This window comes from Passer montanus, unplaced genomic scaffold, assembly GCF_014805655.1.
Source record: "Passer montanus isolate IOZ18808 unplaced genomic scaffold, ASM1480565v1 scaffold44, whole genome shotgun sequence".
NCBI classification, from domain to species: Eukaryota; Metazoa; Chordata; class Aves; order Passeriformes; family Passeridae; genus Passer; species Passer montanus.
In genome coordinates this window covers 2,384,943-2,400,568 of record NW_024369262.1, presented here as the reverse complement: position 1 = coordinate 2,400,568, position 15,626 = coordinate 2,384,943, and the positions used below count along the sequence as shown (strand labels likewise).

At 57.9% G+C, this 15,626-nt stretch overlaps 2 protein-coding genes across 3 annotated transcripts in view; both read left to right on the top strand.

The window, feature by feature from the left end:
- Positions 1-336: 336 nt before the first annotated feature.
- On the top strand, positions 337-6,602 carry SCARF1 (scavenger receptor class F member 1). Its single transcript, XM_039720396.1, has 11 exons — positions 337-733; positions 1,416-1,477; positions 1,749-1,850; positions 1,964-2,489; positions 2,927-3,145; positions 3,229-3,357; positions 3,454-3,557; positions 3,760-3,871; positions 3,949-4,073; positions 4,213-4,350; positions 4,657-6,602. Exons 1-11 carry the CDS (start codon positions 639-641, stop codon positions 5,661-5,663), a joined length of 2,619 nt encoding a protein of 872 aa, XP_039576330.1. The 5' UTR covers positions 337-638; the 3' UTR covers positions 5,664-6,602.
- A 3,574-nt stretch (positions 6,603-10,176) lies between these two features.
- SLC43A2 (solute carrier family 43 member 2) overlaps positions 10,177-15,626 on the top strand; it is a 31,571-nt gene continuing 26,121 nt past the window's right edge. Inside the window, exons 1-2 of one of the 2 annotated variants that reach the window (XM_039720436.1) lie at positions 10,177-10,368; positions 11,837-12,036. In XM_039720436.1, coding sequence (XP_039576370.1) covers positions 11,877-12,036 — 160 coding nt within the window. In that variant the 5' untranslated portion in view covers positions 10,177-10,368; positions 11,837-11,876. Of the gene's footprint in view, positions 10,369-11,836; positions 12,037-15,626 lie in introns of those variants that run through there. The other variant, XM_039720437.1, reaches the window with a different exon arrangement.

Genomic DNA, 15,626 nt, shown 5'->3' with positions numbered 1-15,626 from the left:
AGGAGTTAATTCCTGCATGGCCAGGGGGAGCACTTTGCTTCTAACCCGGAGCCCCCCCGGCTGAGCTGGCCTTGGGTAGGAAAAAGGTGTTTCCTGTGCATCTGCTGACACAAAGCTCCTGGGGACGTGGCGAGGTGGGACAGTGGCCAGCAGCCCTGCAAAGGCCAACATAGGTCAGGCTGTGTTGCCATGGGGGACATGGGGACCCCTCCTCTGAGCCCCTGCCAGGGGCTGGCAGTGCCATGGGGTGGCTCGTGGGGGTTGAGGCAGGGGGTGGCACTGGACACCTTGTTTGGGTTGGGGGGACATTGGCTAAAGCAGTTTTGGGGGCAGTGGAGGATGGCACAGGAGGAGTGGGGTGACACAGGTGAGGTGTTCAGGCAGGTGCCAGCCCCTTGTGGCTGTGTTGAGCCCCTGGGTGCCCCTTTCTGTGGCAGGGCCAGAAATAGCCCAGGCAGCAGCATTCCCTGCTCCTGACGTCTGGATCGGGGCGCCTCCTCCCGCGTTTCCTCAGGAAGAAACCCAAGGCTGGAGGGAGGAAGAGGCCGCCCCACGGGTGGGACGGGACAGACGGGACAGAGGGACACCAGCGTGGGGCTGGGGAGCCACCAGGACAGGGGCCCTGGTGCCCTGCTGGGATGGAGAGTGCCCGGCCCATCCTCTGCCTCCAGCTGTGGCTGTGGGTGCAGAGCTCTGCCCAGGAGCTCGACCCTGAGGGCAGGAACGTCTGCAGGTAGGTGCCACGGGGGTCCCCACCTGTGCCACTCCACCTCCTGGGGCCTCTCAGCAGCCCCAGAGGGCTGCTGTCCATCCCTCCTCCCACGGACAGAGATGTGGAGCCTGGCACGGGGTGGGTGCAGACTGGGGTGGTGCTGGGGAGCGTGGCTGGGGCATGGCTGGGCATTTGGGGCATCAGGTCCCTTCTCCAGGGTTTATTTCTCATTCACCTTCAGAGTGCAGGACAACGGGGCAGTATGGGACCTATGGCAAAACTCATCGTGGGGAAATGTCACTCTAGCAAACCCCAAAGAGCTTTGGGACTGGCGTCCCCTGAATTTGTTGCCACGTTGCCTCTCCCGTTGTCTCCCATGAGTGGTGACACCTTTAATGGCCTTCACTTTGGTGCCTCATTTCTGCACTGCTGGTGAAGCTTTGAGCCTCTCCCAGGGCATGGGACACCCGGCACGGCTCCATGGGGACATTCCCAGCACTTCGGGCAGCCCAGCCCAGCCCAGCCGCCCACCCGGGCTGCAGCCTCCTAAATTTCCTTCTATTTTTCTGGTTTCCTTCCGGAGCATTGCCCTGGGGGCCACGCCGCCTTCTCAGCACTGGGGCAAGGATCGCTTCGCCTTGGCCGGGGCCGTGGAGCCGCCCTGGTCCCCCGCCCTGGCTGACACCCCCGGTGTCTCCCGCAGGTTCCCGGCCGGCCCGGAGTGCTGTCCCGGCTGGAGGCAGGAGGGGAGGGCGTGCACAGTCGGTGAGTGATGGATGGGCTGAACCCCAAAGTGTGGTCCCCACGCTCATCCGGGCGGATTCTTCTGGGTGTTGGGGGAAACCCTGCAGCTCTCCGTGAGCGGTGCCAGTGGGGAGCTCCAGGTGCTGATGGTGCTGCGGCTGAGCCGGAGGGATGGAGCGGGAAGCAGGATGGTGCTTTCCCCGGGAATGCTGTCCCTGCGGGAGCTGGGTGGGTGGCAGCTGGGGTGTGAGCCCCGGCCAGAGAGAGCTGAGTGCCTTTCCTGCCACGACAGCCGTGTGCGAGGGGGAGGACGCCTGCAGAGAGGGCGAGGTGTGCGTGAAACCCGGGCTGTGCCGCTGCAAACCCGGCTTCTTCGGAGCAGACTGCAGCTCCCGTGAGTGCCCTCCCCGCGCTCAGCCCCTGCCATCATCCCCCTTTAAAGCCAGCTGGATGCTCGGGGGGCTGCCGGGCTTCTCCCCATCCTGCCTGTGTCCTTTCCCCTCGCAGGCTGCCCCGAGCAGTACTGGGGCCACGACTGCAAGCGGAGCTGCCCGTGCCACCCCAACGGGCGCTGCGACCCCGTCAGCGGCCACTGCACCTGCGACCCCAACCACTGGGGAGGGCTCTGCCAGTTCCCGTGCCAGTGCGGCCCGCACGGCCACTGCGACCCGCTGACCGGCGCCTGCCACTGCGAGCCGGGCTGGTGGGCACCGAGCTGCAGGAAGCAATGCCAGTGCAACCCCTCCACCTCCCACTGCGACCCCCTGACCGGGCTGTGCCGCTGCCTGCCGGGCTGGTGGGGCAGGAGGTGCAGCTTCAAGTGCTCCTGCAACGTCTCGCCCTGCGCGCAGGAGACGGGCAAGTGCGAGTGCCTGCCTGGCTATTGGGGACCGGCGTGCCAGCGGCGCTGCGACTGCGGGCACGGCTCCTGCAGTCCTGTCACCGGCCACTGCAGCTGCGAGCCCGGCTACCAGGGCAGGAGCTGCCGGGATCCCTGTCCGGCGGGGAAATATGGATCTCAGTGCGTGCACAGGTGAGATGGGGGAGCAGAGGGATGCAGCGGGCTGCAGTCAGATCTTGGGGGAAGGCACTGCACCTGTCTGTCCCTTTGGCTGGGCAGGGAGACCCATCCTGGGTTTGAGCATCCCAGGGTGGATGCAGCATCAGAGTTGCCCCAAAAGAAACATCTTGCTAATGCCAGCAGAAAGTGTCACCCTAAAATCTGGTCATCCTTAATCTTGCTCCCCATGGTGATAAAGCAGACCTCTCAACTCAGAACATTCTGTGATTCTGCTGCCCTCCTCTCCTCTTGCTACCACAGAGCATTTAGGCACTATTGTATATTTTCCCTCGGTCCAAAATGATGCTCAATGATTTTGTGGTGTGAAACCTGCTTTTTGTGGGGTGAAAGCAGCTTTTTAGGGGTACAAGGGTGGGCGTTGTGACCTCAGTGCCTCTCTGCCCACACAGCTGTGGGAGCTGCAAGCGCAGCCAGCCCTGCTCACCCGTGGATGGTTTCTGCCTGGCCTGCCAGCCCGGCTGGAACGGGACCCTCTGCAAGGATCCCTGTGCTCCTGGATTCCATGGGGATGGCTGCCTCCAGCCGTGTCCCCGCTGCCAGCACGGGGAGCCCTGTGACCCCCAGAGCGGGTCCTGCCTGCGCTGTGACCCCGGCTGGATGGGAGCCAGGTATGCCCAGGGTGAGGCCCCTGCTCCCTGGGGCTGTCCCTGCTCTGGGCTGCAGTCGCTGATGATTTGCTCTGTTTTGGCAGCTGCAACAGCTCCTGCCCCGTGGGCACCTTTGGTGATGGCTGCCAGTTCCTCTGCCCCGAGTGTGTTTCGGGGAGCTGTGACCCCGTGACAGGAGTTTGCATCTGCCAGGCAGGCTACTGGGGAGAGAGGTAATGCCAGGAAAGTGTTGGGATAAACTGGGAATGGGGCTGGGCGGGACCCTCGCTCTCTCTGGGGGCATTTCCCTCCTTTCCTCTCTCTTCCAGCTGCAACGACACCTGTCCTGAGGGCTATTTTGGAGTGAATTGTTCCTCACCCTGCCACTGCTCCCGGGGGACCTGTGACCCTGTGCAGGGTGACTGTGTGCTGAGTAAGACAAACTTCACATTTACTCCTTGGCACTGGGCAAGGGACGGTCACATCCTCATGGGGAAGGTGCTGGGGGGCTGGGATGCATCCTGGTGCCTCCTGGCCCCACTGGGAGTTGTCAGCTCCTGCTCTCTCCGTGCAGGGCTGTTCTGTAGGTGCCACAGCCACAGGACGTGCCATACTCAGCCCTTCTCCTCACACAGGTTTGAAGGACCACGGAGCCCTTGCAGCCTCCATCCTTGTCCCTCTCCTGCTGCTGCTGCTCTGTGTCGCCTGCTGCTGCTGTGGTGCCAGCTCAGCAGATGCCAGAGACAGGTATTTTTTCACATTTTTCAGCCTTTGACACAAATCCCCATCTCCCGTGTCCCTTGATGTCCATCTCTGCTCTGCAGGGCAGCTGTGCCAGATGATGATGTGGTGGCCAGGATGAAGCACCACGTGCAGGGGGTGCTGGCCAACCTCAGTGCTCTCATGCCCTGCTTTAACCTGGGTACCTCGAAACTTCCCAAAGTCACAGGTGAGCGAAGCAGAGCTGCCGACAGCACTTCCAAAAGTGCTGCACTCTCTGTGCTCTCTGCCTGGGGGGAAGTCTGAAACCCTGCTCCCCTGAGCACCCTGGGGTGCTCAAGTTCAGCTGGGTGTCTTCTCTTCCCCAGTTTCCCACCACGACATGGAAATCCCCTACAACCCCAGCTTCATCGAGCCCCCATCGTCTGCGTGGGTGTCAGACAGCTCCTTCTCCTCCTTCGACACCGACAACGAGGGACCCGAGTACTCCGTCCCTCCCAGAGAAGGTGACGCCCATGGCTGCTCCTCCTCCTCTCGGATCACCTCTGGGGTCAATCCTGGCCGTCCCAGGGAGCTGTGCTTGGCACAGACAGTGTTTATTTCCTTGTCCTTGTTTTCTTGTCTGCAGGGCTGTGTTTGGCTGCGTGCGATGGGACGTGCCCAGTGGGGCAACCCCATTTCACAACCTCCTCCCTGGGAAACGATCCCAGGGACAATCCTATTGCATCAGCTCCTGTCCCAGTGTCCCCAATTGTGTCCCTGGGTAGGGTGGCAGCTGCGGCAGCCGTAACACGTGTCCCCTTGTCCCACAGGCATCCCGCTGCTGGGCGGGGCTGAGCTGCAGGATGGGGCATCCCCCGCTGGCGAGGCGCTCCCGGACCCGTCCGCCTTCGACTCCGAGGATGTCTCGCAGCCCTTCGCCATCCCCCGCACCTCCAGCATCGCCAAGGCCAAGCGACCCTCTGTGTCCTTCGCCGAGGGGACAAAATTCGGGGCTGCCGAGACCCCCAGCCCCAGCCGCAAGCCCAAGGCCCCGTGGGGCCCGTCCAGGCTGACCCCACCGCCGGGGGACGCGGCGGCCGAGCCCCCCAGCGAGAACCCGGCCAGCGATGGCTACGAGAACCCCGAGCCCCTCAGCAAGGGGGAGGAAAGCCACCGGCCATCGCCTCGGGCCACCCCGGGGGGACGGCGCAGGGTGGTGTCCAGCACCAGGCATGTGGCCCAGAGAGTGGAGGCGCTGGAAGCAGCTGCGAGATGCGGCAGCTGGGAGGCGAAGGGGAAGGAGCCCAATGTCACCACCATCTACATGATGGTGGGCACGGCCGGGCAGGACCCCAAGGCGGAGGGGACTGGCGAGGGACCGGTCCAGGCTGTGCTGAAGCGTCTGGGCAGCTTGCAGAGGGGCAAGTGGGCTGCGAAGGAGGAGCCCAAGGTGAGGAGGAGCATGGAGGCCATCCAGAAACCTCCTCGCCGGGCCCTGGCGCAGCGCAGGGACTCGGAGAGCAGCTGCAGGCAGAGGGACAGTGTGCCGGGGGCTCCTGCCGAGTCAGCCCCTGGCAAGCAGCAGCATCCCGCTGCGAAGAGACTGTCCCTGCTCCTCGCATCTCTCTCGTCAAAAAACACCGGTGCCCAGGACGGGGCCAGCGAAACCGCAGGTGCCACAGAGAAGGGCAAAAGCCCGGAGTTAGTTGGCAGCCTCGAAAGGAAGGGGCAGGCTGGCGCGGAGGAAGAGCCGAAATACGAGAACGTGGCCAGCAGCGGTGCTGATTCGCCCTCCGGCCCCGGCAAAGAGCCGCCGGCCGCCCCTCCGGCCACCTGAGCCACCACCCCCGGGCTGGGGCCGCGGGAGCCACCGGGCTCCTCCAGCCCCAGCCTGGGCCCGCTCCGAGCTGTGAACTGCAGGAGCATCGAGCCTTCCTGGTGACCCCTGTGCTCTGGGGCCACAGAAGGGACAGCCTGCGGGGCTGTGTGCTGCTACTCCCTGCCCTACCAGCCCCGCTTGTGTCTGCACAGCCCCGGGGGACAGCGATGCTCTGGATGCTGTGGTGGCACCCTCGAGTCCCTGTCACCACTGGGGATGTAGCCAGTGCAGGGCTGCTGAGTGCTCAGCTGGGAAATGCATGCACAAAATCCAGTCTCACCCCATCGGTTTTCACCTTTCCCTGTCTCAATTCCTGTAATGCAGCTCAGAGCCTCTTGCTGGAAAGTTGTTTCTCACTGAAGGGGATTATTTTGTGGAGCTGGGCTGAGATGATGGGCTGTCACAAGCAGCTTCAGAAAAAAATATTCATTTTAGCTGCTTATCTCAAAGGGTATCTGGGTCTGCAGGGGTTTATCTGCGTGGCTCTGGCTTCTGTGGCAGGCCCTGGCTGCCTTTGCTTCCATGGGGAAAAGCTTGTGGCAGGACACAGGGTGTAGTAACAGGACACAGGGAGTAGTGACAGCCTTTTAAACTCCACACAGTTCCAAGCTGCAGTTGTGCAAATGTGGCAGCTGGGCAGTGACCATCAACCTGTGCACCTGGCGCCGTGCTGATAAGGAGGGAGGTTGCCAGGAAAATGGGATTTCCACGGGTGCCCTAAGCTCCTGCCACCTCCCACGCCTCATTCCTGCTGTGAAGGCAAGCTGAGATGCCAAAGAGGATTTGCAGAGTGATCTGGTTTTAGATGTATCTAAGTAGTAGAAGGGTTTTGTGTATTTTTTATGTTATTTCGCTTTGTGTGAAAGCCTTGGAATGAAAATTAAATGCCCTTCAGGAGATGGGTTTCCCAGCCACCCTTTGAGTCAAAGATACAACCAGGAATATTCTCCAGAGTGTGGAAACTGTCAGCAGCCTTAGGCTTTCTGTTTGGGAAATTTTTTTAGATTTTCTGTCTCTGTTGAATTCTGAATTCTCACTCACTGAGCTGAGCCCTGTGCAGAGCCCAAGACTGGAGTGCAGAAGGAATGTGAGTGGGCTGTGAGTGTCCAGAGTCCCTCTGCTGCAGCCTGCACCTCACACAGCAAGTGCAGAGCTCCACATGAATCCTTCTGGTCTGGCACTGCTCAGCTGGGCTTCAGGGTTTGGGGTGTTTCAGAAAACACAGTGGGTTTTGCTGCTTCCCTTTTGCTCCCCTTTTGCTCCACAGCACAAGGCACCAAATTCTCACAGTCTGACGTGGCTGAAGCTTCCAGTTTTGCAGCCAGCACAAAGCACCCTTTCCTGCAGTGGAATCATCTGCTGCTGTGATTATAACACCAAATATTCTGGCATCCAAATAAAACTGCTCATCCTGGCAGGACTGGAGCAGCAGTCTGTTCTGCACGGGCTTGCTTTTGTTTTGACACCATTTTATGACAGCGGCAGGGACAGTCCCACATTTGATTTATAAGCAGCCATTTTTTTTCCCCCTAATGGGATGGATATTTTGAGCCTGTGAGCTGAGCAGTGCTGTGCCAGAAGTGAACGTCACATGAGCCAGTTCACTCTGGGTGCAGCATGTAAATAGCTGACAACAACCTGACAGCCTCAAACCAGCGCCTGGTTTGAGAAAACCTTCCTTGTCCGTGGAGCCAGGATGGTTCCCCTGCTTGAAGATGAAGCATCTTGGCCGTGTCTGGGCAGTGAAAGGGGAACGAGCTGCGGATTTCCAGCGTGTGGCTGCCCATGCACGCTCCTGCAGCGTGGCTGCGCTGGTGTCTGCTTGCTGGGGATGCTTCCGTCGGCTGTGCCGGGGGTTTAGCTCTGGGTGTGGGAGGTCAGCAAGGCAGAGCTGGCAGGGGAATCTTCCCGTGCTGGATTTCTGACTTTCCAAAGCTGCTGCAGTGTTTGGAAGGCAGGCAGTGGGAAGGGATTCACGTGCAGGTGCTGTCTGTAAGCAGAGAGGTGTCTGTGTGCTCTGCTGGGGCAGGGGCAGAGGCTGGAGCTGTTCCTGGGCTCTGTCCCATGGTGGTCTGTCCTTGTCATCCTGTCAGCCTTGTCATCTCCTTTCCCAAACTGCCCAAGCCCTTGAAGAGCACCACATCATTTAGCCCAGTGCCTGTGCCAGAGCAGGAGCTGTCACCTCCCTCCCAGTTAAACTCATTCCCGGCCAGTTTCTAAAAACACGTCTCTGTGTCAGTGCTGTTCTTCGGCTTCACTTTGTTTTTTTTCTCCCCATGCTGTTTACTCAATCCCTGGGGTATTTATAGCTGGCCAGGGATCACCTGATAGCTTTTCTCCTTCTAGGATAGGAAAACTGAGCCCTCACTGCTCTTGCTGAGGCAAAGGGTTCCCGTGACCCCAAACAGCCTCTGGACCCTCCTCACGCTCCTCCTGTCACAGTTTGTGTCTCTCAGACACAGCAGCCAGGTCTGGGTGCTGAGGTCTCCTGGGTCTCGTGCTGCCTCAGCCTTCTTCTACCTCTGCTAAGCACCTGGCGCCGATCCAGGCTGCCTTGTTTTCTTTGGGTTTTTGTTTGTTTGTTTGCATTGGCTCAAATCCCCTTTCCAGCTGTTGAAACGTTTGATCCCTCTTCCACAGCCAAGGCCGAGGAGTTTCCTCTTCCCAGCCGCCACAGGGATGGAGTGGTGGGGACACGTCCGTCCGTCTGGGGCCCTCTGCTTCCTCTGGGGTGTTTACCTGCCACAAATGCTGTTTTCATCTCCTTTGGCTGAGAAAATATCCCCTGTAAAGATTCTAGGGATTTGTGGCCATGTCCTTTGACCCAGGACCTCCCTGTTGAGGGAAGGATTTATGGAAGGTATAGGAATACCTCAGAGGAATGCTCTGAAAAACAATTTAACAGAAAAAAAAAGAAGGCAGAGTTGTGGTGAAGTCAGATGTGAAGCTGGCTTGTAATGATATTGCTTTATTTCATGAAGCTGGGCTGTATCCCCAGCAGTGTGATCAACAGGTTTAGTGGCAGGATTTTCCCCCTTTACCCTGCCCACCTAAGACACCACCTGGAGTATTGTGTCCATTGTGAGGATTCCAACATAAAAAGGACAGGGATGTGTTGGAGCAAGGCCAGAGGAAGCAACAATGATGGTCAGAGGCTGGAGCAGCCTGCTATGGACAGGCTGATGGAGTGGGGGTGTTTAGCCTGGAGAAGAGTGCAGGGAAACCTTATAGCACTTCCAGTGCCTAAAGGGGATCCAAGAGAGCTGGAGAGGGACTTTGGATAAGGGATGGAGTGACAGGACAAGGGGGAACGGCTGACAGAGGGCAGGGTTAGATGGGATATTGGGAAGAAATTCTTGGCTGTGAGGTAACCCGTGCCAATCCTGGCACAGGTTGCCCACAGAAGCTGTGGCTGCCCCACCCCTGGAACTGCCCAAGGCCAGGATGGGGCTCGGACCAACCTGATCTAGTGGAAGGTGTCTGTGCCCATGCAAAGGGGTGGAATGAGACAATATTTTAGGTTCCTTCCAACCCAAACCTTTCTGCGACTCTTTGAATGAGCTGTGTCATAGGCTGGGGTGTCTCGGGGGTCATTGACCCTGTCCAGCTGTGCCATGACGGCGGTCAGCCCAGGGCTGCGTTGGATGCCTGTTCCCAAAATACCTTTTTAATGGGCTGGAGCAGTTTCTCAGGTCTCTCCTTGAGCAGGACAGGCAGACTTTGCAGGATGGTTCCGGTGCCCGTACCCACAGCAGACGAGCCATGCCGCGGTGCCGACCCGGCTCCCGGTGCTCCGCGGTGAGCGCGGTGCGGCTCCCGCGGCTGCCGCCCGGGGCCGGCGGAGACCGGCGGAGAGCGGCGGCGATCCCCGCGGGGCGGCCCCGCTGTCCCCGCGCCCGGCGGACCGGGCGGGGGAGCCGCGTCACCTCCCGCCGCCCAGCCCGGCTTTGTCGCTTTTCCCTGGAAGGCGGCGAGCCCGACCAGCGCTTGGGTGTGTGTGTGTGAGGGTCTGTGTGTGAGGGTCTCTGTGTGTGTGAGGGTGTGTGAGGGGCTGTGTGTGTGTGAGGGTCTGTGTGTGAGGGTCTCTGTGTGTGTGAGGGTGTGTGAGGGGCTGTGTGTGTGTGAGGGTCTGTGTGTGAGGGTCTCTGTGTGTGTGAGGGTGTGTGAGGGGCTGTGTGTGTGTGAGGGTCTGTGTGTGAGGGTCTCTGTGTGTGTGAGGGTGTGTGAGGGGCTGTGTGTGTGTGAGGGTCTGTGTGTGAGGGTCTCTGTGTGTGTGAGGGTGTGTGAGGGGCTGTGTGTGTGTGAGGGTCTGTGTGTGAGGGTCTCTGTGTGTGTGAGGGTGTGTGAGGGGCTGTGTGTGTGTGAGGGTCTGTGTGTGAGGGTCTCTGTGTGTGTGAGGGTGTGTGAGGGGGTCTCTGTGTGTGAGGGTGTGTGTGTCTGTGTGTCTGTGTGTGTGAGGGTCTCTGTGTGTGAGGGTGTGTGTGTCTGTGTGTCTGTGTGTGTGAGGGTCTCTGTGTGTGAGTAGGTCCGTGTGTGCATGTGTACGGGTCTGTGTGTGAGGGTACTGAGGGTACCTGCAGACCAGGAGGGTCCCGGGCGGTATCGAGAAGTACTACAGGAATACCGGAGGAGAAAAATATCAGCGGATACCTGGGGGTGGGAGGTACTTGGGGGAGACATCTGAGGATACCGGCGAGTAGATATCGGGGATTACCGGGGAAGAAATGGGGAGGTTATTGGGCGAAGATATCGAGGGGTACCGGTGGGAGAGAGTGAGGGATACTGTGGGATCCTAGGGGAAGATAGCGGGGGTCCCGGGAGGAGATATCGGGGATCCCGTGAGGGGATATCGGGAGTATCCCGGGGGAAGACACCGGGGGGATCCCGTGGTGGCAGGCGGCGGAGGGAGAGCGGATGGAGAGGGGCGCGTGGGTGGGGGGCTGGATGGCGAGCAGGGAGGGGATGCTGCGGGGCTCCGTGGGGCTGCGGGATGCTGCGGGGGTGATGTGCGGGGTGGGCTCTGCTGGGGGACGGCCGGCGGCGGGGACAGCGGGCAGCGGCTCTTGTCGCATAGAGGATCGCTGGGCTGGGCAAGGATAGCGGGGCTGGGAAGGGGGCTGTGCAGGGATGAGGAAGAGGAGGAGGAGGTGATGGAGGAAATGCGTTGTGGGCTGTGCTGGGGCCTGCGCTGTGGGTGGTGGTGGGGGGGCTCTGAACCGGCTTTTGTGGGTGGAAGGGGGCCCTGACCCCCAGGCATCACTGCTGGGTCAGACCCCCGTCGTGCCAAAGCACCGGTGCTGGGGTCTCTCCAGTAAGGGAAGTTGCCCTGGCCGGCTGTGTGGCCAGCTGCTTTCCCCACAGTGCGGCTTGAGGTGTGCCTGGGCTGGGAAAAGCCTCAGCTTGGCTCAAAAGGCCACCTGCCTCGTGACACTCAGGCTCCCCAGGGTCGGGTTGTCCCCTTGGACAGGTGTATTCCCCAATTTGCTTGCTCCCGTGGGCTCCAGGGACTGGCACAAGTAGAGCTGGATACAGTTAATGCAGCTCCAGCATCTGGGGCAGCCTGGAGATGCCACTGAGCTGTGGTGTCTCCCAGCTGGCTGGTCTGGCAGGCAGCAAAAAGTGCTCTTTGGTGATAAACTGTATTTATAGACCCCTCCCACACCTTCCAGAGCAGGTCTGTGCTTTTGCACGGGGCAGAGCAGACCTGGTGGGTCTCTGAAGCCACCTCTGGGCTGTGGGGCTGTGTCCCCCATCCCTGATGGCAGTGGGACATCAGGGTGCTGGCTGAGCCCCCCTGCCCTGGCATTGATTCCCTCAGTGCCCCGAGCAGGGGCAGAGGGCTCCAGGCTGTTTGCTGCCTTTCATACCTGCTGCTCGGGAAGTGGAACAGAGTCCTTGAGCAGCCCAGTGTCACTCGGAGTGAGCACCCCGGGGGCTCTTCCAAGGGCACCATGCCTCCCCCATCCCTGCAGGTCGCTTGGCAAGCTGGCACCTGCAAAAACCAGTTCTGCACAGTGCCTGACATCCAGCAGGCAGCTTTCCCTGGGTACCTGCTGAGGAGATCCCTTAAGCCACGGGGTTTTTTCATGCTCTTTGGGCAGCGTGGGCTCACTGGGTGTTGCTCCCTGCAGGTTGAGGCTCTGAAGAAGGAGGCCCCCACCCCAGGCAGCCATGGCCCCCACGCTGGCCACGGCGCACCGGCGGCGCTGGTGGATGGCGTTCACAGCCATCATCGAGAACCTGCTCTTCTCTGCTGTCCTGCTGGGCTGGGGGTCCCTGCTCATCATGCTGAAGGCAGAAGGGTTCTATTCCTACCTCTGCTACGGGTTAGGTAAGCATTTTTTGGGCTCGTGTGGGGATAAGTTGCTGCTGAGGTTTGCTGCTGGTGCAGGGTGGTGTGGAAGTGGTTGGAGGAGGGCTGAGCTCCACATCGATCCCAGGAGAGAAGGAAAGGATTTGTGCTCCTTCCTAAAGCATCCGTATGATGGTGCAGTGTGCCTGTAGGTGCTGTTGTTTTGTAGGGTGGTTGGAAAAAGGAGCTTTAATGATGGGGTAGAACTTTTCTGGATGGCCTTTTCTACATGGCCATGAGTTCTTGCTGTGCAAGGGAAGGCTGGATGGGCTCTGGAGGATGATGATTTGTGGGGAGGCTGTCCTGGGTTTATAAAAGGAACTTTGTCCTTGGTGGTGAGAAAACAAGGAGCATGGGTGGCAATAATACCAGGGCAGTCCAGTGCTGATGACAATTTGCAGAATTAAGTACTGCTGATTATTCCTCTCCTTCAAGCACTCAGGATGTGCTCAAACCAGGCTGTGCTTCTTGAGGGCTTGAGATTTACCCTCTGCCCCAGCCAGAAGTGGCTGTCCCTGATGCAGACCCAGCCTGGAAAGGGAGGGAGAAATTTGTGTTGTGGGAATGGTAATCCTGGTAAAACAGCCTGGAGGTGGACATCTGTCCCCAGCCTGGCCATGGTGAGAACTGTGCACCCCACAGTGTGTTTGGGTGGTCAGTGGGGTTAAAAGGAGCCCGAGGGTAAAGGTGTGGTGTGGGTTTGGAAAGCTGCTGTGGTGGCTGAGGGTTTGCATGTGCTCTGAGGAGGGAAGGGCAGAGTGAAGAGAGGCAGTTTGGGCTCTGTCCAGAGGTTTGTGATGGAGACTGAGGCTGGATCAGCCCATTGGGGCTGGTGGAGGAAGCAGTTTGTGAAAAGAGTTGGAAATCAGTGCATGGAGCCTCAGTTGAGTGATGGCTGAGAACAGTGGGGGAAAACTGAGGTGTGGGGGAAAACTGAGGTGTGGGGAAACAAAGTCCAGACAAAGGTACCTGTGAATGATGTGATGATTCTTTGGGTTTTGCTCATTCATCAGCTGCTTATCTCCCCTGCTTTGTGTACCAGGGTTGGTGCACCTGGCAAACCTGCACATGTTTGAGTCTTTTATCAGCTGCAGTTGGCAGCTCCATCTCCATCCTGTGCTCTGCTCTCAGGGCAGTGCTCCCAAGGTGTCCCTGTCACTCGGGTCCCCAGGAGCACTCCTGTGTGTGAGGGAGGCTCCCAGTGCCTGGAGACCCTGCAGGACTGCCGTTCAAGGCTGCTGTGTTCTCTCCACGTCCTGGAGACTTTGTCACAGCCAAGAGATCACATTAAACCCATCAGGTGGAGACTTTCTGCCACCCAGATAAAGCACACACAGGAGCTGATAAGCAAATGCTGACTGTCTCTGTGAGCAGGCGTTTGCTTGTCTGCTTCCTGAGATGTGCTCTGCTGACAAGAGCTTCACTTGGGGCCCACCTCCTGCTCTTTGCCTTGGCTGCTTTCAGTTTGTCCCAGATCAGTGCGGTTCACCTCGGTTTCTCGCTCCTGTTCACCAACCTGTGGCTTTTTTGGCTTCTCCCCATGAGAGTGCACATGCCCACAGACCACAGGGAAGATGCAAATGTTTGGACTGCTGTGGAATTGCTGCCCTGGGGGCAACTGCTCCCTCCCAGTGGCCAACCTGTGCCCCGAGGCAAGAAAGCTTAATCCCTGAGAAGAAATTTGTGCAGTCAAATGTTCTCATTGTCCTCAAATATCTGGCCATCACTTCTGAACTCGGTGATGGCTTGTGATGAGCTGTGGGGACTCTGTGCTGACTCACTTTCTTTTTTCTGGTTTTGTCCTCTCTGTAAGAGTTTTGTGGGGAAGACTCCTGGCTCCAAGTGTGTGGAGGCTCTCAATTACCAGCCCCAAACTGAGTTTTCTCTTTGGTGGCATTAGGGTGACCCAATGGTTGCCTTTTTCAGTGTAACCTATTGAATCCTGCAGCCAGCTTGGCTGGAAGGCTGGTGCAAACAAATCATGACTAGTAGCCTTTGGGCACTTGTTGTTCCTAATGCTGCTGTGGGCATGTAAGTATTGCAAAGAAAAAAAAAAAGTAGAGTTTTCCTAATGAGCCAAAGGTTCTTGGCAGAGCTTTCAGTTTGTCAGCATAAGCTCTTGCACTTTGTGATGCTTTCCAATGAAAGGCAAAACTAGACCTTGTCCCTTGTGCAGGCTCTTCTCTGAAGGTAACAGCAGCTGCCCAGAAAGTGCTGCAGTTCATGAAGGACTCCTTGTCTCCCTGTTGAATCCCTTGCTTGCCCTTGGCTCCTCGTGTTGGGTTTTACTCAGCCGTTGTACAAATGTGGGGTCCAGTGGTCTCTTAACTCAGTAACGTGAGGGTGGAGATGGACACCTGGGGGAAAAAAAATCCGAAATAACAAAATATTTTTAGAGCAGTTGTGCAACAGGGCTGGAGTGGGGGGTTGTACCCGTTGGGCCACCTCCTGAGGTATGTTTGAAATTCGCTGACAAGGAGCCTGGTAGTAGCACTTTGTTCCCATTTTAATTTTACTACACTACTACTTGGCCTTTAACCAACTGAAGCAGCATCTTTTATTCGGTGCAAGTGCTGACTCCACAGTCTTTATCACCGTTCTGGGCCTTATCAGCTCTTGGGGAATTTGATCAGTCCAGGGCCTTGCCTTGCTATGATGTTTCTGGGATTGGGAAGCTGAATGCTTGGGTCTGAAACATGCTTGAAAAAAGAAAAATGTCCTGAACTTGATAATCTGCTCACAGAGAGCAGAGATAAGGGGCACAGAGGGCTTTCCTCTAAGACAGGGCTGCAGAGTACCAAAGGGATGATAAGCTAATTCACTTACAGCGAGTTAACGAGCCCTGACGTGGTCAGAGGGGGAAGGTGCTGCCTTACAGCTCTTTTCCCTTATTTATCTGAGCTCTGGGTGGGGAACTTGCAGTCTGAAGGTCCCTCACAATCTGGGCAGATATGACAGCTAGGATTTGTGGAAGGGCTGCACGTGTGAAGCTGTAAACAGGAAAAGATGGTAAATATTCAGTTTGTACAGGAAACACACTGTGCTGATCAGCAGCTGTCGTGGGAAGGTGCTGGCTGACAGCAGCTGCAAAATGAAACCACAGCTGGGGTGAGAAGGGGAGTTTAACTGGGACTGTGCCTTTCAGGCACTCAGAGAGGGGGTCTTGGAAGTGCAAGTGGAAGGGCAGGGAAACCCGAATAAATTGCTTTTGCAGTGGTACAAAGCAAGAACATCTCCTCCCAGTTCCCAGAAGTATGACACCATCCTAAAAAGAGAAAACATGTTCTTATGTGGGCAGACTGCAGAATCAGTTGTTTGCACATGCCTTTCAGTGTGCTATTTTTTTAAACCAATACTCCCAGTTCTTGCCCTTGATTTCTGTCTTTTTTTTCCCCTCCATTTTTTTTTCTTCCTCTATAAAAAAGAGAGGAGGAAGATGAGGGTGTGCAGGCTGTGACAGAGCTATTGTCAGGGTGGCTGGGGGTGTCTTGCCTGTTTGACTCAGTCTGATCTATGAAATAAGATGAAAGGAGAGCTGCTCTCTGCCATCTGAGATGGCAGTCACTGCT

Bases quoted from the DNA above. Each gene is read 5' to 3' on its own strand.
- SCARF1 (XM_039720396.1), top strand. From the start codon at position 639: ATGGAGAGTGCCCGGCCCATCCTCTGCCTCCAGCTGTGGCTGTGGGTG. The intron at 3,358-3,453 runs GTAATGCCAGGA...TCTCTCTTCCAG, and splicing joins GCAGGCTACTGGGGAGAGAG to CTGCAACGACACCTGTCCTG. The intron at 3,872-3,948 runs GTATTTTTTCAC...TCTGCTCTGCAG, and splicing joins TCAGCAGATGCCAGAGACAG to GGCAGCTGTGCCAGATGATG.